The 22989-nt window shown below is 37.3% G+C and overlaps 1 protein-coding gene across 1 annotated transcript in view; it reads left to right on the forward strand.

Annotated features, from left to right (window-relative positions):
- Positions 1-22989, forward strand: part of LOC132343034 (low-density lipoprotein receptor-related protein 1B-like) — a 1281806-nt gene that overhangs the window by 370410 nt on the left and 888407 nt on the right. Inside the window, exon 2 of the mRNA XM_059878471.1 lies at positions 9498-9620. Coding sequence (XP_059734454.1) covers positions 9498-9620 — 123 coding nt within the window. The remainder of the gene's footprint in view (positions 1-9497; positions 9621-22989) is intronic.

Raw genomic sequence — 22989 nt, forward strand, 5'->3', positions numbered from 1 at the left:
TTAAAAAAACTATTGTTAACGCATTTGGCTAAGTTACATTTGTATAGCCAGCTATTGTAAAAGTGTAATTTTCAGTATAGTCTTTAAGAGACTCTGGAGGATAACATTGAATCTCTCTCAAATTTGAGTTTTAGTTTTCATGGATGCTTTAGTTTTATATAGTATAATCTTTGCTATTCAGAGTATTTTATTTTAAGCATGGGAAAGCTTAGCTTTATTTTGGTGATTAACTAAATAAAGCTATTTATCATTCTGGTAATAAAACAAAAAACACCAGTATTGCTTTGGTTTTTCTTTTTCCCCTCTCTTTCCAAAAGTAATGTATAATTCTTTATAGAAAAATTGACTTTTTTCCATTGAAAACTCCTTGTTATATCAAATGTGAAGTCTAAGACAGAGCCTTCTGCCTTCCAGAAGCTCAGCACCCGGTAACTACTGTACTAATTTGAAATACCATAAGATCTTTTGGGAGGTTTGAGTGGAGCACTATGGAATCAGTGATGAAGGAAGAAAAAGTTTGTTGTGAAAGTTTCAATTAAAGGAGGTAAAATGTCTTTGGACTCTAGAGCAATTGTTGTTGTCGTTCAGTCACTCAGTTGCGTCCTACTCTTTGCAACGCTATAGACTGCAGCGTGCCTGGCTTCCCTGTCCTTTCACTATCTCTGGAGTTTGCTCAGACTCATGTACATTGAGTCAATGATGCCATCCAACCATCTCACCCCCTTCTCCTCCTACCCTTAATCTTTCCCCCCATCAGGGTCTTTTCCAATAAGTCAGCTGTTCACATCAAATGGCCAAAGTATTGGAGCTTCAGCTTCAGTATCAGTCCTTCCATGAATATTCAGGGTTGATTTCCTTTAGGATTGACTAGTTTGATCTCTTTGCTGTCCAAAGGACTCTCAAGAGTCTTCTCCAGCATAACAGTTCAAAAGCATCAATTCTTCAGAGCTCAGCCTTCTTTATGGTCCAACTCTCAAATCCATACATGACAGCTAGAAAAACCATAGCTTTGACTAGATGGACCTTTGTCAGCAGTACTAGTTTTGTTACAGAGAAAAGCCATTCCAATCAAATAAATAAGCAGATAAAGTAAATACAAAAATACATACAATGATGTATCTAAGGAAAGTGAATAGAACAGTATGGAGAGCTTAAAGAATATGCTGAATGGTGAAAGGATGGTAGGAAAAAACATTGGAGAAGAAGTCTTTTCAATATCTTATGAAAAATAAATGGATTCTGATGATATTCTTCATTTACATTTGCATATTTTTCTGGAGTAGATAAATATAAAGGAAAAAGAATCATGGTGTTTCCTGATTCCTGATAGCTAATTTTACATGAGCTTTATCAAACTTTGAAGTTGAACAGGCAATGTATTATGTAGGTCTCTATAAGAATTCTTTTCTGATAATGAATTCATTACCTATTACATGAACAATATATAACCATATTTTCTTTTAATAATTATGTTTAAGTTAGCAATGAGATATAGATATAAGATATAGTACTCCAATATTCTTGCCTGGGAAATCCCATGGACAGAGGAGTGTGGTAGGCTACAGTCCATGGAGTTGCAAAGAGTTGGACACAATGGAGCACACACACACACACATATAGATATAATAAGTAAATATTTTTCATGTTAACTAAGTTTGAAAACCTAACTCAGAGCATTTTCCTCATACTCAATTTGTTCAAGAGGCTGTATCTGTTTCTTCCTTAACTAGGTTTAGTATCAGACTTCTCAGTAATTTGGCTGTTGAGTGGGTATTATCCCTCCTTTACATTTAAGTTGTAATTAGCTACCATAGCTCATCGTGTATATGTCCTTCAAATGTTCCCATATGATGCCCTATCATGTACTCAGGACACAATTTGTTGGTAAGTTAACATTCTGATTAGTATTGAAGTAGCAAATCAACTTTTAAGGGAAATTCAATGACAGTATTATAACTTAATTATAATAAAATACTCAAGGACTTAGTAGAGACTACACAATTGACCCCTATTGACAGATATCAGTTTTAGTATTTGACCTGTATGGTTTCTGAGTAGCAATTTCTCATTATTGTAAAATGAGAAAATATAAATTAACTAATATAGGCCAACTCATGTATATAAAATCTTTTAGCTAAGGCCATTGACATCCAAACTCCAAAAGTATTAGTATACATGTTTATTAAGACAAGTAATTAGATGTATTAATATAAGTGTAACAGGATTATTACACCAAGATTTCCTCATGCCAGGATGAATCCAAACTCAGTAAACTCCATAGGCTATGGTTGTCCTAATCTTTTCATGTCTTTTGACTGCAAGAGTCTATTATTATGAAGAATCGCAGTATTAGCTTTGATCTTCTTCCTTATGAATGCTAGCAAAACTGCCTGCACATTCTCATAAGCTTCTTGTTTTAATTACAGTGTATAATATTACATTTCATACAATAGGAAGACATGTAAAATAAGATTAGTTTGGCTATCTCAGAAGTGTAACATGAAGCATTAAAAAGGATAAATGGAAAATGCACATAGACATAACATATTTAGCTTCTGATTCAAAGAAATCAATCCAGTGTATGTATTTTAAAATAAGTACCTTAAAATGGTAGAAATTCATTTATTTGAATCCAATAATCAATGCTTTAAAAACTGACCTTGAAATGGAATATGTAGTAGAAGAATAAATAGGTGGGTTGTAACAAGTTATTCTTAACTGCTGTTTCCTAGAGGGATAATATAAAACTGTCCTCAAAATTGCAACAATGCAAACTCCCTTTAAAGGTTGGAGCTTGCTGAGCAAGCTGATAACGTAGGCTCATTAGGTAAACTCCCATAAGTATATCATACTTAAAAAAAAAAAAAGTTTGCATCATGATGATTTTGTATATGTGTCTATGTGTCAATACATCTGGGGCTTTTCTGGTGGCTCAGACAGTAGAGTTTGCCTGCAATGCAGGAGACCCAGGTTCAATTCCTGGGTCAGGGAGAAGGAAATGGCAACCCACTCCAGTATTCTTGCCTGGAAAATCTACAGTCCATAGGGTCTCAAAGAGTCAGACATGACTGAGGACTTCACTTTCTTCTTTCTTCTCTATCAGTACGTCTGCATATGTATTGAGGAAGAGTGGTTTACGTATTTTCCCTAGGGTCTTTCTTATGGCATTTTCCCAAGAAATTATTTGTATCTATGGCTCAATGCAGGTGAACATTTGGACACTCATACAAAACAAATTAACTGTCAAATATATACTTTCCAATTTAATTGGATTCCCATTGCTGTTAGAAAGACATCCTTTCACAGATTTCTAGTTGACTCACTTTTCATTTTTCTATGCATTCTGAATCTTTACCACTCTTTCCAATTCTACTTTCTTTAAATTCCAAAAGTGAATCCTGCTTTTCAGTTTTTTGAGAAAACACAACCAGGTAGGAATACCTTAACCTTCTTCTCTACCAGCTAATGCTTTATCTCTCTCATTTTTCTGTCCTTCCTTTCTCAGAGCAGATGCTCCCACTGTTGGTTAGGTTTGCATCAAAGTCCTTTGAGTTCTTAGGAGCTGCTGAACTTTCCTATCATTTTGGAACCTGCAGTCTCTCTCCCTTCAGTGACATGTATCCCTTGACCTTCAAGTATGCTCCATCTTATAATTTATCCTACTTGTGCTTGGTCATTGGTAAACCCCTTTGTTAATCCATTCTTAAAATTTTCCATGATTTTAATGCATCCCTTTCCCCCTTGTCCGTCTCTTGTATCTCTGGCTAAACTTTCTATCTCCTTGCCTGACCTGCTCTTTTTTTAAAAATATCATTTATTTATTTACTTGCCTGCGCAAGGTCTTAGCTATGGCATGTGGGCTGCAGTCCATGGAGTCACAAAGAGTTGGACAGGATTGAATGATTTGGCACAGCACAGCAGACTCTTAGTTGCTACATGTGGGATCTAGTTCCTGGTCAGTGATGGAACCTCACCGCCCTACATTGGGAACTTGTAGTCTTAGCCACTGGACCACCTGGGAAGTCCCTGACCTACTCTTACTTTGTTGACTTTCTCTTCCTGTCTGTCTTTCTCTCTTCCCGCACCTGTCTTTAATTTCATCTAAATCTATTCTTACGCTTTTCAGTGTTTTCATACAGCTCCAGTTCTTTTCTGTATCTTCAGTTTTGAACTTTCTCTTGAATTTCAGACTTCGAGTTGTCACTGCCTATTGCATATTTATTCCTGGATGTCTCCCAAGCACCTCACAGTCAGTATAATACAAAAAAAAAAAAAAAGTTGAAAAGTTATACGTTTGGGGTCAGAGATCTGAATTTAAGATCCTGACATTTAACAAGATGGTGAAAAGACATTCAACTTCAGTTTCCTCATCAAATCATCTTGAAACTCCATTTCACCAACACATTTATCCACACAGCTATCCCCTTTCACCCACATTATTGCAATAATATCCTAGTTGACCTCTCTGCTTCTACCTTCACTTCACTGTATTCTATTTCAACACAGTAGCCAGAGTCATCCTTTAGAAAGAAAGTCACTTAGACTGTGTCTCTCTACTCAGAATATTCCAGTGGTTTCCCATCTTATTTTTTTTGTAAAACGCAAAGCCTTCACCTGCCACCCTCAACCCCATATTTATTGATTCCCTGACCTCAATTCTTCTGCTTTTTGATTTTTCTCCAGCCACTCAGAGTTTCTTATTGTTCTTTAAATTAGCTGGGTTCTCTCTTGCCACAAGTTCTTTTATCAAATTGATTTTTCTTGGAGTATAGTTGATTTACAGTGTTGTGTTAGTTTCAGGTATACAGCATAGTGAATCAGTTATGCATAAACATATATCCACTCTTTTATATTATTTTCCCATATAGGTCATTACAGAATACTGAGTTCTTTGTGCTATACGCTAGGTCTTTATTAGTTATCTATCCAACCAGTCCATTCTGAAGGAGATCAGCCCTGGGATTTCTTTGGAGGGTATAATGCTGAAGCTGAAACTCCAGTACTTTGGCCACCTCGTGCGAGGAGTTGACTCATTGGAAAAGACTCTGATGCTGGGAGGGATTGGGGGCAGGAGGAGAAGGGGATGCCAGAGGATGAGATGGCTGGATGGCATCACTGACTCGATGGACGTGGGTCTGAGTGAACTCCGGGAGTTGGTGATGGACAGGGAGGCCTGGCATGCTGCGTTTCATGGGGTCACAAAGAGTCAGACACGACTGAGGGACTGAACTGAACTGAACTGAACTGAGTGCGAATATGCCAAACCCAATCTCCCAATTTATCCCTCTCACCACACTTTTCCCTGACTGTAACCTTAAGTTTATTTTCTACCTCTACAACTCTATTTCTGTTTTGTAAATAAGTCTATTTATATATACCTTTTTTTTTTTTTTAGATTTGACATGTAATCAATATCATATATTTGTCTTTCCTGGTCTTACTTACTTTGCCTAGTGTAATCATCTCTAGGTCCATCCCTGTTTCTAAAAATGATGTTATTTCATTCTTTGTTATGCCTGAGTAATATCCCATTTGAGGGTTTCCCAGGTGGCTCAATGGGAAACAATCTGCCTGCCAATGCAGGAGATGCAGGAGATATGGGTACAGCCCCTGGTTCAGGAAGGTCTCCTGGTGGAGGAAATGGTAACCCACTCCAAAATTCTTGCCTGCAGAGTCCCATAGACAGAGGAACCTAAAGGGTTACAGTCCATAGGGTTACAGAATCAGACCTGACTGAGTGAGTGAGCATGCACGCAGGCAATATTCCATTATATACATATTGGAGACAAGAGTGGAGAAAAGGGAACCCCCCCACTACGTTGTTGATGGGAATGTAAATTGATGCAGTCACAGTGGAGAACAGTAAGGAGGTTCCTTAAAGAAAACTAAAAATAGAGCTACATATGATCCAGCAGTCCACTCCTGGGCATATATTCAGACAAAAGGATAATTCAAGAAAATACATGCATTCCTATGTTCACAGCAGTACTGGGACATAGAAGCAACCTAAATGTCCATTGATGGAGGAATGGATAAAGACGATGTGCTACATATATATACAATGAAATACTGCCACAGGTTCTTGACACATGGGCTTTTATTCAAGTGTATGTCACTCTGATCTTCTTTTTTTTTATTTTATTTTATTTTTAAACTTTACATAATTGTATTAGTTTTGCCAAATATCAAAATGAATCCGCCACAGATATACATGTGTTCCCCATCCTGAACCCTCTTCCCTCCTCCCTCCCCATACCATCCTCTGGGTCGTCCATAAGCCTTTACATTCTCTGTGACATATTCTGACTACCTGATTCTATATCAGTCTTCTATATCAAAGTTCTATATCCGTCTTCCCAGTCTCTAACACAAATCCCCATTCCTGTTTTACTTTTTTCCCATAGAGTTTATCTTCTAATACATTTTACCATTAACTTACTTATTTCTGTTTCTATCCTCTACTGTAACATAAACTCCATGTTGGCAAGGAATTCTGCTTTGTTTTACTTACTATCGTATCCTCAATTCCTAGAACATAGTAGAAGCCCAGTGATATTTGTTGAATAAATAAATGAATGAAGAAATAAAAATGCCAGGGATGGAACTGCTTTTTGAGCTGCAGAGCACTATAAAAATACTGATTACTCTTTACTATTATTATTCCACTGTCCCCATGACCAGGCTCATATGCAAATCTACATTCACATACACAATATCTTTTCTTTGTTTCCCATCTCTATATCCTATCTTTGTTTTGAGACACCATTTAATCAATTTCTAAGGCTATTTACTTGGAGGCATATTTGAGCCTTTCAACATTTAGTCAGCAACTCCTAACTCTTACATTACATCATTTAGAACAGAGTTTCCATTTTAGTCCCCACTGCTTTACCTGTCATCTTGAACTTGTTTCTAGACAATGGCAATAGTCTCTTAACAGATGACCTTAAGAATACCCTTTCTTAAGTACTTTTCCATACCCTCAAATTATCTACAGAATGCTTCCTACAGTACTTAAAGTCCTTCATTACTAAATATGACCTATGTTTTTGACACATTATTTTTCATCACCCATAAATTGTTCTGTATGGCCCTTTTCATTTCTTTATACTTCAAATTCTTATTGATCATTTACTTATGGCACTATATAATGGCACTTAGCAAGGCACCATTTTTTCTCCCTTTCCTTATAGCAATTATAGTTTGGGAGGAATAAGGATGGGACAACCTAGCATCTCAAAAGTCACCAAATGCAGAATAGCTATAGTTATAATCAATAGTCATTCTGATTTTTCTGGTTGAGATTTGGTTTATACTTGTTGCCCCAGGGTAGTTATTAATGTCTTCCTTCACTCTAAGATCTCTCCCAGTTTGATAATAAATCATATAGTCTCTGTCTCTTTGCATTAACTACATGTACATGACTGCCTAAAAGCAAAGTTTAAGTCCCCTTCCTCTAGCATTGGAACATACTTATAAATATCACACATAATGTTTGGTGGAGAAAAACCTAGATCTTATAACATGAATGTCATTTCAATTACAATATAAAATATTTGTCTCAAATGCAATTTAGTAATTAGTGCATTAGCTTTTTTTTATCCTACCTCTTGTCTGGAATGTCTTATGTTTATTCTTCATTTAGCCATCTCCTACCTACCTTTAAAATAATACTTTAGTACATCCCCCAAATTTTCTTCATCTCCATCTGTCTCTACTTGTGAGCTCTCCTTTTAGCAGTTATTTTCTACATCATTTATTTGGCACCTTTTTGTATACGGTGTACTTTTTTTTTCCTTTTGATTCTGTTGGTACAAGTAGGCTGGTGAATTTTTCAAGACAAAGACTGAGACTTCCACATCTTTGATTCGATAGCACCAGCTCTAAGGCCAAATTCACAATATACAGAAGCAGCCTGATGTTAGAAAAAAACAACGATTATGATAGCAGTGGTAATGAGTATGGAACTGATAGTGAATTTATTGAAAATGTAGTAAGGTAAAAATGTATGAACTTTGAGAAAATATCATGGTGTAGAGTAGGAAAAGTTAATTATGGATGTATGTTTTGTGGATATGTGTGAACTGTAAGTGAAGTGAAGTCACTTAGTTGTGTCTGACTGTGTGACCCCATGGACTGTAGCCTATCATGTTCCTTTGTCCATGGGATTTTCCGGGCAAGAGTACTGAAGTAGGTAGGCATTTCCTTCTCCAGAGGATCTTCCTGACCCAGGTATTGAACCCAAGTCTTCTGCATTGTAGGCAGATGCTTTACTATCTGAGCCCCCATGGAAGTCTTCCTATGAACTGTAAAGTATTCTTGTTTTAAGTTACTTTGAGATTGGAAGAAGAGGCTGAGGGAGAGAAGGGAAAGACATACTATATTTTATCAAACCATTAAGTGGAAAATGTGCCATCGTTTTGCATATTGTTAGTGGGAAAAGGTCAATTAAGCTATGGTGTAATGCTTTCATATCACCTAGAATATGTATTTGATATATATCAAAAGACATATCTACTGATGAATTTCTTTTATCTTGACTCATTTGTATATATTATATATATATAAACATATATACTCATATATATATATATATATATATATACATAATAAAGAATAAGTGATATCAAATGTCTAACAATCCTAACACTCCTTTATACTCAGAGGTCATCAATTATAAAAACATTTTTATATCAGACATATTTTAAAATTATTTTAAAAAGGAAATATTTTATTGAATAAACTTATAGGACACTAATAAGACTATTGCAAAAAGCAGCATCTGATGAATTTATTAGGACTTGATGAAAGGCAACAGATCCTAAATATTCTGAAACAATGGAAGGAAAATAATGGAATTTTGAATGCAAACAAATGTAAAAACCTGAATTAGAGCAAAGCTTTATGGAATGTTCTATCACTCTCATTGTCGAGAAGCAGAAGCTTTCAGTTGGGAAGTTTCAGTGAAAAAGAGAAGAGAAAATAAGATGAGATGGGGTATCTAATAGATAGAGAGGCATGAAGTTCCAGCATCGGGGTGAACGGTTAAGAACTGAATACTAAGAGATGGTATTTATGTACAAGGTTTCACTTTTTTGGCTGATTCTTCCTTTTCTTGGGCCAGAGTAGGAAACTAAAAGATTCTGCTTAAGAACTTCTGCTTTGGATCAACATCTTCTATTAACCTTCTTGCTGGAATATATATATGCCTTAACTGACATGAGAAAGATTTGTAGCCCCCAAAACAAACAGAATTCTTAACTATTTTTAGGATAGGTTGTGTGAGACTCCAAAAAATTCCGTCTTTCGAATTTGAGTGCTTGAGCTGAGTGGGTTAAATTAAGAAAAATAATTGGTCTAGCTTTGCAGCTGAATAGGAAGTGTGGATCCCATTCATGTACCTTTTATGCATTGCTTTCTCACATTTCATCTTTGTACTGTTCTCGTGTTCATGTTCAGATCATTCATATTTTATTTTGAAACACTTTCATTTTCAGATCAGCAGTCCTGTGATCCTGGTGAATTTCTTTGCCACGATCACGTGACTTGTGTCTCCCAGAGCTGGCTGTGTGATGGAGACCCTGACTGCCCTGATGATTCAGACGAATCTTTAGATACCTGTGAGTAGAAAGGTTCTCTTGCCATTCAGATTTACCTTACATGTGAAACTAAATGTCAGTTGTTTTCATGGATGACTGCTATTTCACCTTATTCTTTTTTATTTTCCAAATAGCCTGAAAACTTAAAAAAACTTTTGTTTGTATTTCCTTTAAAATGACTATGTGAATGAGAGCATTAAATGTGGTTTTGTTGTGTGAATTAACTCATGAAGGGAAGAAAATGCAAGGTTAATTCTTTCAATGTGATTGTGTTACTCCTAGGAAAATTATACTTGAAGAGAAAAAAATCCATTAAAACACAGCACTAAAAGGGAATAAAATCCTCTCCACTAATTTATCTCACACATTTTGAGGCAGAGGAACACATACAAAGAATAATGAACTAATCAAGCTTTAGCTCCCATATTATTTCTATTAGTGTCTAGAGTGCTACACAAATTATTGAACATATTTTCTTTTGAACTTGAAAGATAAAAACTACATTTGTCCATTCGTGTGGTGAATATCTTTGATTTTATAATATCAAATTCAAAACTCTTAATACAAGAGTCTTAATTCTAATTGTACCTCTGCATGTAACTCAGAGTCCATTAAGGGTTTTGTCATGAGAAAAATGCCATTAAATAAAAATTGTAAGTAATAACAGGACCCACAGCTAAGTCTTCTACACTTTCTTTTTAATATCCTCTATCATGAGGAGTATGGAGAGTCTGCTAGATTTTTGCATTAATAAATCTGGCATTACTAGTATCAGTCTTTACTACCCAGGCAAACAGGCATATCAGCTTATCAGTATCATTCTCAAAGCAACTACATAGTTCTGTGAAGTCAACATGAAAAAAGAAAATCCTTCATTGTTACTGCTTGATATTATAGAGATAACAATTATGGTTACCATTCTCCACTATTATCTACTTGTTTATAAGTTCTTTAGATGGAAACAATGTTTTGATGAAGGCAGAAACAATGCTTACTCACTGTTTCCATGTTTCCTGGTGCTTTTAAAGTTTCTCAACATATGAGTTCTTGAATATCTACATTAATTGCCTTTTTTCAATTTGAATAGATCAGTTTTTTGGTTGGAAGGAATTGCAGTTGTTTACTGTATTTCTAATTTTATATCAATTTCATCAGTTTAATTCTGAAAACATTTTCTTGACTCCTATAGCATAGATAATGCTCCAGGCGTGATAAAAGGAAAAAGTATAATAAGAAGAAAATAGTGGATAAATAAAATGTGGTAACTCCATAGTAAGGAATATTATTTAACAATAAAAAATTGAAATACTTATACATGCTACATGGATAAATCCTGAAAACATCATGTGAGGGAAAACAAGCCAGTCACAAAATATCACATATGATATGATTCCATTCATGTAAAATATCCCAATAGGCGAATCTCTAGAGACAGAAAGTAGCTAAGTTGCCAGTGACCAGTGAGTTGGAGGGGATTGAGGAGTGTCTTCTAATGAGTTGGAGTCTCTTTGGAGGTGATGAAAATGTTCTAAAATTAGATTCCAGTGATAGTTACACAACTCTTGTTAATATATTTAAATACATTGAACTATGTGTATTAAATGGGTGAATTGTATGGTATGTGAATTACACCTTCACAAAGTTTTTTAAAATGGAAAATGAGAGAAATCTCAAAATCATGCATATGAATGTGGATGGTATAATTATGTGAAAGACAACAATATCAAAATACTCTGGCCATGAAAAATATAAATAGTTGGACTATATTTCTTCTATATAAGAAGTGGGACTTAACTCTGTTTCAGTCTTAGGCTTCCCTTATTGAAGTGCCATAGAGGAGTTCTCTCCTCATTAGATGCAAGGAAAAATTGTCATGGCATAATCAGACTAAAAAATTAAATTATTGAGTTTTGGAGGCTTGCATTTTTACCCTGATCATATCATTAAATTCCTGATGAGAAACATGACAGAGACATGAGATAGCTTTGTGGAATCCATTTGTAGAAAGGCAGATTGAAGGAGAAATGCCCTGAAACTTATACCTGTTACAGTGTAAAAACGATTGAGATGAAAAGACTGCATAGCCTCTCCCTCCATGCTGCTGAAGAAAAGAGAATAATGATGTTCCCCCTTGTATTCAAGAAAGAGCTCAGTAGGAGAATCAGGCTGGAGAGGATTTGTGGTACAGACAAGGTGCAAGACCTTTGTGGTCAAAGCTCAAACCCAGAAAAGAAAGAGACTTCAAAGTGAATGCCAAAGTGGGTGGATGACAAATATTCCACTCCCCCTCCCATGCCAGCTCTTTGCCTCTAGGAACATGATCGATAGCCAACAGGCCCACACTAGTGGACGAGACTTTTGTTTGTCAGTTGGCATCTGCCCTGATTGATTGAATACCTGCTCTGAAAGGGCCAGTTTCTCCACCAGTGTTTGGAAGTACTTTGAATATCCATCTTGCCCAGAAGGTAAACATACTTGTGTTTGGGGGAAAAAGGTAGGTCCTTCAATTCACAGAGATGAGGGGCTTTGGCCAGACTAAAGCCTCAAATTAGAAATTACATGTGGTTTCATTGAAAATAGAGATAGATTTTCTTCTTCCTTAGTTTTTAAAATGAAATTCATACCTGCTCAAGATATTTTTGCAATTTTAGGTATATAGTTGTTTTCCTCAATGAAATTTTGTGTTTGACTTTAAATGTTTTCTCATTTTGGCCATTCTTACTGTACTCTCAGATATCAAAATTGCTGAATATTCTCAAGAGCAACACTAAAAAAATTCTTATACCAAAGTAGTTACATAACAAAGAGAGAAAAATACTTTTTAAAAAACCTGGGTGTTTCATCTGAGTAACATATTTGGATCTACATTTAATTAGCCTGTCTCAGATAAGTGGTTTCAGTCAGTACCAAATGAAATCTGGACAAACACTGAGAAAAGGCTTTATGAAAAATATCAGACTTTTTCAGATTTAAATTTCTCAATCCAGATGTTCACAATTACCATTTTCCCTAATCATAGTGCTTTGTAATGTGTTGTTTTATAACATTTATATGCAATCATCACTGATCTACATAAAATATTTGCATAATTTTATAATTATATGACTGTACATACATTCATTGTGAAAGATAAATACTAGAAATCAAACCTTGAAGATTGATTCTTAAGAAGGGGAATTTTGTGCAAGGTGTATGAGCAAAAGTATCTTATCTTTGATTTGAAGACAAAGTATGTTGTATCTACAAAATACTAGGTAAAAATCACTGATTCAATGATTTATTTTTCCTAAATCCATTTACCCTTTAAAATGATAAGAAGACCAATATAGCATATAATTTATTATGACATTGTGAAAGCTCTGCAATGACAAAATTCTAACAGAGAAAAAATTGGATGTTACAGAGGAAGAGGAAAAGCTTGTCTTCTGAGAAGCTGATGACCAAAATGCTTTAGAAGGTATACATGCATACAGAAAAACAATGAAAATCAAATGAAATTGAGATATTTGGGGATCTGCAAGGTTAACAGGCACATATTTTCTTCCTCTTCTGTGTTTGTGTAGGTCCAGGTTGAAAGGGTATTTTCTACTATTCATGAGGCAGAAGTAAGCTTTCACTAACAGCCATATAAGGTCAAAGAAAACCTTCTTGAATGGGGCTGATTTAGCAATAAGCTGATTTCATGTTGGGATGAGTTTTTTTAATGTGAAATTAGAGAAATTTCATAATTTATACCCTTACCATTGACTATGAGAAATAGTTCTTTAGCCTTATATTAGAAGTGAAAGCCTTTTTTCTCTACATTATTTGAAATAATTTGCCAAGTATCTAAACAGCTAACCATCTTTCAGGCCCTATGAAGCTGTGAGAATTGAAAATCAGGAAAATCATCATCTTTTTCCTTAGGGCTTTCAATCGAGTTGTTAGTCTAGCATTTTGTATGATGAGAATTAAAGTGAATAGTGGAAGTGTTATTTGTGGAATGAAAGCTTGGTACCACCTGTGGCAGGGAAGTCTTCCTGAAAAGTGCTTTTATTCTGAGGCATTCAATATGTAATTCCTTGTAGGATTTTCTGTTGAATGCTTAACGATACTTACTTTTCAACAATCAGTGGTCAGCAGATGTATGTTCTTTTCTGGCAATCTGATGTTTATATACTTAAAACTAGATTCTTCCTTTTAAGTCAGAAGTGTATTTGTTCTGATCGTTTTCCTTTTTCCTTATCATCCTCCACTAACTTCCTTCAGAAAATCATTTAGAGTTGTTCTACTATAGAACATGATGTGGATTTGGTGACTCATTGACCAACCAGGGAATATAAAAATGGCATTATGGGAGGCTAAGATTTGAAAACTGGATAGTTGTGATAATTTTCATATTGACTTTACACTGTCCTGTCCTTCTGCAGGGACCAGTAGACTTTTTCTGTAAAGGATCATATAGAAAATATTTTAGGTTTTACTGAGCTTTTGTGAGCTCAGTTGTATATTCTTCTTTGTCTTCATTTGTTTGTAAAATAATTAAAATGTAAAAACAAACATACAAATAAACATTATCAGTTTATACTCCATAAAAAAATAGACCTCAGGTTGCATTTATCTTAGTTAGTTAGTTAGTTCAATTGCTCAGTCGTGTCCAACTCTTTGCGACCCCATGAATCGCAGCATGCCAGGCCTCTCTGTCCATCACCAAATCCTGGAGTTCACTCAGACTCACGTCCATCGAGTCAGTGATGCCATTCAGCCATCTCATCCTCTGTTGTCCCCTTCTCCTCCTGCCCCCAATCCCTCCCAGCATCAGAGTCTTTTCCAATGAGTCAACTCTTCGCATGAGGTGGCCAAAGGACTGGAGTTTCAGCTTTAGCATCATTCCTTCCAAAGAAATCCCAGGGCTGATCTCCTTCAGAATGGACTGGTTGGATCTCCTTGCAGTCCCAGGGACTCTCAAGAGTCTTCTCCAACACCACAGTTCAAAAGCATCAATTCTTTGGCGCTCAGCCTTCTTCACAGTCCAACTCTCACATTCATACATGACCACAGGAAAAACCATAGCCTTGACTAGACGGACCTTTGTTGGTAAAGTAATGTCTCTGCTTTTCAATATGCTGTCTAGGTTGGTCATAACTTTCCTTCCAAGGAGTAAGCGTCTTTCAATTTCATGGCTGCAGTCACCATCTGCAGTGATTTTGGAGCCCCAAAAAAGTAAAGTCTGACACTGTTACAGGTTGTCTTTTGCCAAATTCTACTGCAGTGCCATAGCTAAACCATATCCACTGTACTCTTGTGAAGGTAGGTCTCTGTGTAGATCCTGCAACCACAGGAGCAGTGTAAGTGCACACAGTGGAAGAATGTGGCATAGAGCTCTGTGAGTACCCACTACATATGGTGCCAAACTCAGGCAAGGTGGTATTCTCTGCAAGAGCTGGGTTTTCTTCTATTTTTGCATATCCCCTTATGTGTTAGTGTTGCACTTGAGCACAGGGAACAGAAGAAAGAGCTCAGACAAAAGAGAGTTTACTTTTAGAAACTCATAGAAAGAAAAAAAGTGCCAAAGTGGACAATCCAGGATTGATATGGCTGCTCCAGAATGACAGCAGGTTTCCTCTGCCATTCTTAGCATGGAGCTGTCAGTCTTTCAGCCACAGTAGGACTTTTCCACCTTCCCTAGCAGATGAATCCATTTCTGCCAGAGAGATGGGAAGAAAACAGGGAAACAGCAAGTGCCAGCTGAGTCTTTCTGTTTCTCAGAGGATGATAACTTTTACAGAAAGCAAACTCAGTAGGTTTCTGCTTAGATCTTGTTTGCCGGAACTGATCACCTAAGGCATGAGGCACTGTGTATTCCTCAGGGTTTCCCAAAATAAAATATACGGTCCTGCTAGTCAAGAATAACAGGAGACTAGATATTGGCCAGGCAGAGGACCCAAGTAACCTGAGCCACAGTGCTCTCTTCACTCTCTTTTCCTCTCTTCATCTGTGGCAGGGGTGGGGGCAGTCACAAGGTATGGTCTGAATCCCAGCTGCTTGACACCAAAGCCAGTTCCTCCAAATGAACATCTTTGCTCTTGTGCAACAAAGTACTCATTCCAGGTCTCTAGTACCTTGTCTGTACAATGGACATGATAGTACCCGTCCCACAGTAAAGTGCTTGAAATACTGTCTTTTCCATAAGATCTTCTTTCCACCCAACACCCCTCCCCTATATTCTATCTCTCCAGAGCTTTGACCAAGCACCTTAACCTCAGGGTCTTTTGATAGAGCACCCTAATTGCTGCCTCTCCCGTTCTTACTGAAAATCAGTTTTATTCTGTAAGGTTGTGGCTAGGGGTAGCAATAATTTACCATATACACTAATTCGAGTAAAGTTGCTAACAATTTTTAGCACTTAGGTGTATTACACTCAAAATTAAGACAAGTAGATATAGAGATTATTGGAGGACAGGTGACTTTTCCTAGGAACTCTTCCAACACATCATGTTGCAGAATTGATTAAAGTTAAGATATATGGTTAAAAAAACAGTTTAGTTCATAATGGTTTATTGCTTAATTGACATGGCAGTCCTGAAATGTGGATGTTTTCTCATTTTAAGAGATGAGGAAATTGTTTACAATCTTTCTCTGCCTTCTGATTTGACTGTTATTGGTGAAAGTGGAGTTTGCATTTCTTTCAACTCACTGTTGTTTTTATATAGACTCAGGTAAGGAAGAATTCAACTCCTAAAAGGAATCCTTAGGCCACCTAATTTAAAAATACAGTGTCATTTGAAAAACAGACACTATCCCAGCAGAGTTATCTCACTCTGACTTTGGAGATGATCAGTTCTGATTGAAAAATGCAGTAAACACACCATGTCTCCTGAGTAATAGGAACAGAAGCATTTGTGAAAAATGAAAATGGCTCTAAGTTATTAGGGTTAGATGTGTCGCTGCATGAACTGACCATTGCTTTGATTGTATTTCCATTGTTGTGGAGTTTGAGCTTTATTTGGATGGGAGGATATTAACGAACTTCTTATATTCATAGGCTGACCTTTCCCCTAGGATGAAAGGTAGAAATCCTTTTACAGTTTCCTTCTATCTTTCTTTAACAGAGGTCAGGGAAATAAAATAAAATTCATGTGGGAGGTTATTAGCAAACAGATACTGCCCTTTAAAAATAAATAGCAGGATAGGGCACTGAAAGGAGACTCTAGGAACAATAAAATGAATGGAAGTATGGTCCTTGTTTCTGAGTAATAGTGATTTAGAGGTCATTTTGGAATGAGCTAATATATGAGAGCTACAAAGCTAAGCTTTTCGTTAGGTAGAGAAACTGAAATGATCTTGCAGATTAAAGGTAGCACATATGAGGCCCAAGAGAGCAGTTTATGTCTCTTTGAATTCTTTTTGTTTTGCTCTTCATTTTATTCCGAGGCTTCCCTCTTTTGCAATGAAGAGGCCAGAAACATTGACCCTCCTTTAATAATAAAGAGACCTTCACTTAAGAGTTGCTATGAAGGGGAGACCAGAAGGTGAGGAACCGTATAATTGTGAATTGAAAGGGCCTGTTTCAGGTTGGTTCATTTCCCCAGCACAGTGGGGATTGGGATGGAGGGGTGACATTTCTCTTCATACCGCCCTGTTATGTGCTAACAGATCTCTGAAAGTCTGCCTCTGCCATTTTAAGCAAGTTTGATTGGAGGCAGAGGTGATAAACTGAGTGCACTACAATTCACAGAGGTGGAGCAAAAACAGCATCACAAAAGGCCTCACTCTTCTTCAAGAAGTCACTGCTTTCCAGCTTTGATTCCAGTTCACAGGTCATAGGATAAAAAGGGACTCATGTCCCTCAGCCTGGACTGGAAACTACAAGGAATGAGAACTTTGAAATGATGGAAAATAAAGGGGATAAAGTAAAATTATTGAATTCCAGCGACAACTCTGATAAAATCTCCATGGCTTAAGGGATGAGGTACAGTAAACAAATGGTCTTGCAAGGCTCTCTAGGGACCAGGCTTAAGGCTGAGCAAGGAGCCTTCTCAGAACTGATACAATCCATCATTTATCCACAACTAATCTAGCAGTTGGGGTTGGGATGAAGGCTTCTTACCTTTCATGGGTGAGTAAATTTCTTCCCAGAGGATGTTTTATTCTTTATAGTCAGTGTATAAAATTTTCATTTGACTTTCACTCAGAAACACTTTTGAAATGACATATTTTGCTAAATGAAGCACTGAAGGATGTTTTGTTCTGAGAACTTATTTAATGGCAGTGGCTTTTTTCTCTCTCCCTTCCCCCATATTTTCCATTATCCTTCCCTGAAAGCAGGATATAAAATCCTACTATAATATGCCTATGGAATTCTTAGGGCAAAAGTATAATCCTTCTACTAATTGCTGCATTGGCCCTTTTCAGGATCAGGCAGAATAATTGATTTTCGGTTGACTATTTTAAATTTAAATCTCTGTAGCATTAGCTTTTTTGATTTGGGGGTAGGAGAAATTGCTCACAAAGAGTAAAGTTCATGAGAAGATGAGTTAAAAACAGGGCTTAGGTGACAGTACACAAATTCAGTAAAGGTAGCTTATAGCAATCTACTCATCTTGAATGATTTGTTTTTCTTTCCTTTTTTTTATAACTTTTCTGAAAAATCATAGAGGGCAGGGTGTGATTAAATTTTACTTTGCTTGATCAAGGATCAGATAAGAAAGGGGAGAATCTCTCAGCTTGCACAGATCTTTCTGGGTACTAAACAGCAAGATAGAAAAACAAAAAAGTAAATGCTTTTCAACAACTTTGATGAGTTAACAAAAGATAAGTAATTATTAATTAAAAAATTCTTGTCTTGGACTGTAGCATATAGTTATAAGACTAATAATTTAAATCTTACACAATTAGGATTATAGAAAGGACTCTTACTTGTATAGCACTTTGATACTTTAAGGACATGTATGTTAGAATCATTAATCTTTTGGCCTTGTAGCTATTTTTTGAGAGAAACAGTCCAGGTATCAGGGTCATTAAAAATAAAAACTCTAAAGCACAAACCAGTTGCTTGGTCAAGAGTCTCATAACTATTGGGTAAAAGGCAAAAATTGGAATTCAGAAATTGCATTTCCTAATAATAGAAGTTATAGCATCAGCTTTGGGATGAACTGCACCACCTCAATATTCATGTGTCAAAATCCTAAAACTATACCATCTCAGAATATAACTGTACTTGTACCCTATGGACCGTAACCGTCCAGGCTCCTCTTTCCATGGAATTTCCAAGGCAAGAATACTGGAGTGGGTTTCCATTTCCTTCTCCAGGACATCTTCCCAACCCAGGGATTGAACTGGCATCTCTTGTCCTCTGCATTGGCAGGCAGATTTTTTTTACCACTAGCACCACCTAGAAAGCCTATTAGAGTGGGTCCTAATATCATCTGTCTGCTGCTACTGCTAAGTCACTTCAGTCGTGTCTGACTCTGTGTGACCCCATAGACGTCAGCCCACCAGGTTCCCCCGTCCCTGGGATTCTCCAGGCAAGAACACTGGAGTGGGTTGCTATTTCCCTTCTCCAATGCATGAAAGTGAAAAGTGAAAGTGAAGTCGCTCAGTCATGTCTAACTCTTAGTGACCCCATGGACTGCAGCCTACTAGGCTCCTCCGTCCATAGGACTTTCCAGGCAAGAGTACTGGAGTGGGGTGCCACTGCCTTCTCCAACCATCTGTCTAGTGTCCTTTTAAAAAGGGGCACTTTTTAGAAAGATTGAGGGCAGGAGGAGCAGGGGATGACAGAGGATGAGATGGTTGGATGGCATCACCGACTCAATGGACATGAGTCTGAGTAAACTCCAGGCCTGGCGTGCTTCGGTTCTTGGGGTCACAAAGAGTTGAACATGACTGAGAGACTGAACTGAACTGAGGGACACCAAGGAAACTTGTGCACAGAGAGAAGTCATATGAAGAGACAGTCAGAGCTGGGTGGGGCGATCTACCCTCCAAGGAAGCCTTGAGGGAAACTAACCCACCAACACTTTAATCTTGGATTTTTAGCCTCAGCACTGCGAGGAAATAAATGTACACTGTTTAAGCCACTTAGTCTATGATATTGTGTTATAGAAGACCTAGCAGATTAATATAGCATCCAACTTATATCTATTAAAATTCCATGCTTTTTATATTAAAATGTCCTTATTTTTAATATTAATATAAAGAAGAATGCAGCAATTGAACCTCACCCCCGCCCCCACCCAACCACCACCACTTTCCTCAAAGATATTGTATTAACCAAAAAGTTTGGGTTTTCCATATTATGAAAAACTGGAATGAGTTTTTTGGCCAACCCACATACACTGAAACTAACTACCAGAGTACTGAAATTATAGGCTTTATTTAGAATTATGAAATTAAATTACCAGTTTCTGTTGGAGTAAAGGGCCTATAGTAGTGGTTCTAATCCTCTGTGCTGTACTGTGCTTAGTTTCTCAGTCATATCTGACTCTTAATCCTCTAAGAACACCTAATTAGAGTAATGTAGTATGAATCTTATACAAATGAAAAGAAATTTTTTCAATTAAAAAGCAAATAGATGATTACTATAGATTGTTTAAAAATATTTGTGGATGATGAGTTGCTCCAAAATTAAAAAAAAAAAATAGGTTTGCATAACAGTTCCTCCTGGTGATCTAGGATATTCATTTAGCGGTGTAGTTGATAGCCATATTTGCAATGCTACCTACTTGCAACATAAAATACAAACTTAGATTAATAATAAAATTATCATTATTTTCTGAGGGAAACAGACATAACTGGTATATTACATATATACATATAGTGTGTGCTAGTAATATATATTCAGTTCAGTTCAGTTCAGTTCAATCACTCAGTCGTGTCTGACTCTCTGTGACCCCATGAATGGCAGCACGCCAGGCCTCCCTGTCCATCACCAACTCCCGGACTTCATTCAGACTCACGTCCATCGAGTCAGTGATGCCATCCAGCCATCTCATCCTCTGTCGTCCCCTTCTCCTCCTGCCCCCAGTCCCTCCCAGCATCAGAGTCTTTTCCAATGAGTCAACTCTTCGCATGAGGTGGCCAAAGTACTGGAGTTTCAGCTTTAGCATCATTCCTTCCTAAGAAATCCTAGGGCTGATCTCCTTCAGAATGGACTGGTTGGATCTCCTTGCAGTCCCAGGGACTCTCAAGAGTCTTCTCCAACACCACAGTTCAAAAGCATCAATTCTTCGGTGCTCAGCCTTCTTCACAGTCCAACTCTCACATCCATACATGACCACAGGAAAAACCATAGCCTTGACTAGATGGACCTTTGTTGGCAAAGTAATGTCTCTGCTTTTGAATATGCTATCTAGGTTGGTCATAACTTTTCTTCCAAGGAGTAAGCATCTTTTAATTTCATGGCTGCAGTCACCATCTGCAGTGGTAATATATATTAGGTTGCTATAATCTATCTTGCATATGTGTTAAAGTCACTTCAGTCATATATGACTCTTTGCGACCCCAAGGACTGTAGCCCACCAGGCTCCTCTGTCCATGGGATTCTCCAGGCAAGAATACTGGGGTGAATTGCCATGCCCTCCTCCAGGGGATCTTCCTGAACCAGGAATTGAACCTATGTCTCTTATGTCTCCTGCTTCGTCAGTTGGGTTCTTAACCACTAGTGCCACCTGGAAAGCTCTTAATCTATCTTGCTGTACTGTGCTTAGTCACTAAGTCATGTCCAACTCTTTGCAACTCCATGGACTGTAGTCCACCAGGCTCCTCTGTCCATGAGGATTCTTGTTATAATTGTTGATTCTGAATTGATCATGGGTTAGGCAATAAAGTAGATGCAATTTGATGGTTACAAATAATGCCTCTTTTTTCCACATGGACCTTTGGAGAATTTTGTTACATTTTGCTTCCAAATTTACACGTATTCGACAATTCAGTTATTAAAATAAATGGTGTGGTGTGTATTTTCACTTAAAGAGTGAAGAGAATTTTGTGACCAAACTAGAAGTATCATAATGTATAAGTACATTTTCTTTAAGAAAATTAGAATGTAATCAATCAGCAGTTATTTACTGAGGAATTACTGTGTTCAAGGTCCTTACTAAGCATGGCCCTGCAACCATTTTCCCATGCCCTACTTACTATATGCCAGGACTTTCACCCATACAAATTTAGTCTTCTATTCTGGTAAAATAATACTAAATCTATTTTAAATAATATATTTATGAGAAAGATGAGGATGACAGTTACTTACACAAAATGGATTAATGTGGATCAGGTGTTGAACTATGATCCTTATGTGGACTATAACCTTTGATCCTGACAACAGCCTGAGTGAGACCTCTGGTACAGCTGTTCAGATTGTGCAAGGTATCAGGATGACATAAATAATGCAGACAGCATAGGTATATGTATTGCCCTACAAATGGAAATAAATGATCTTTGAAAGGGAGCAATATTTTCTAGTTTGCATGAAGGCATTCTATGAGCTAATGTTGACCTCCTTATGATACTAATCATAGTCATCAGCTTTTAAGATGATAAAAATAAAGCATTAGGGGGAATTCTCTGGTAGTCCTGTGATTAGGACACTGTATTTTCACTCTGAGGGCCCAAGTTCAATCCCTGGTCAGGGAACTAAGATCCCACAACCTGTGCAGCATGGAGGAAAAAGAAAGAAAAAAGAAAGCATGAAGGAAATTGCTTGCTAGAGGTGTTAAAGCAATTAAGTGACAGAGTTACAGTTGAACACTTTACCATGTTATATAGTCTCCAAATGAGTTAATGAAGTTGAGACATTAGTTTCCACTAACATTTCCCCCTAGTGGAGGTCAGACCGTCATATGTGCCTATCTCATGTAACATTTAAGTTGGCATCCTATACATACTCTAAAGTTCAGCTGGTTAAGAATCCACCCCATGCAGGAAACCCCAGTTTGATTCCTGGGTAGGAAAGATCCCCTGGAGAAGTGTTAGACTATCCATTCCAGTATTCTTGGGCTTCCTTGGTGGCTCAGCTGGTAAAGAATCTGCCTGCAATGAGGAAGACCTGGGTTTGATCCCTGAGTTGAGAAGATCCTCTGAAGGAGGGCATGGCAACCCACTTCAGTATTCCTGCCTTGAGAATCCCCATGAACAGAGGAACATGGGGGGCTACAGTCCATGGGTTTGCAGTCAGACGCAACTGAGGAACTAAGAACAGCACAGCACATACTCCATATATATATGGAGTCATGTCCGACTCTTTGCAACCTCATGGACTGCAGCATGCCAGGCTTCCCTGTCCATCACCAACTCCTGGAGCCTTCTCAAACTCATGTCCATCACTTAGGTGATGCCATCCAACTATCTCATCCTCTGTTGTCCTCTTCTCCAGATTTCAATCTTTTCCAGCATCAGGATTCTTTACCAG

The sequence above is a fragment of the Bos taurus genome, chromosome 2, assembly GCF_002263795.3.
Source record: "Bos taurus isolate L1 Dominette 01449 registration number 42190680 breed Hereford chromosome 2, ARS-UCD2.0, whole genome shotgun sequence".
Lineage (NCBI taxonomy): Eukaryota > Metazoa > Chordata > Mammalia > Artiodactyla > Bovidae > Bos > Bos taurus.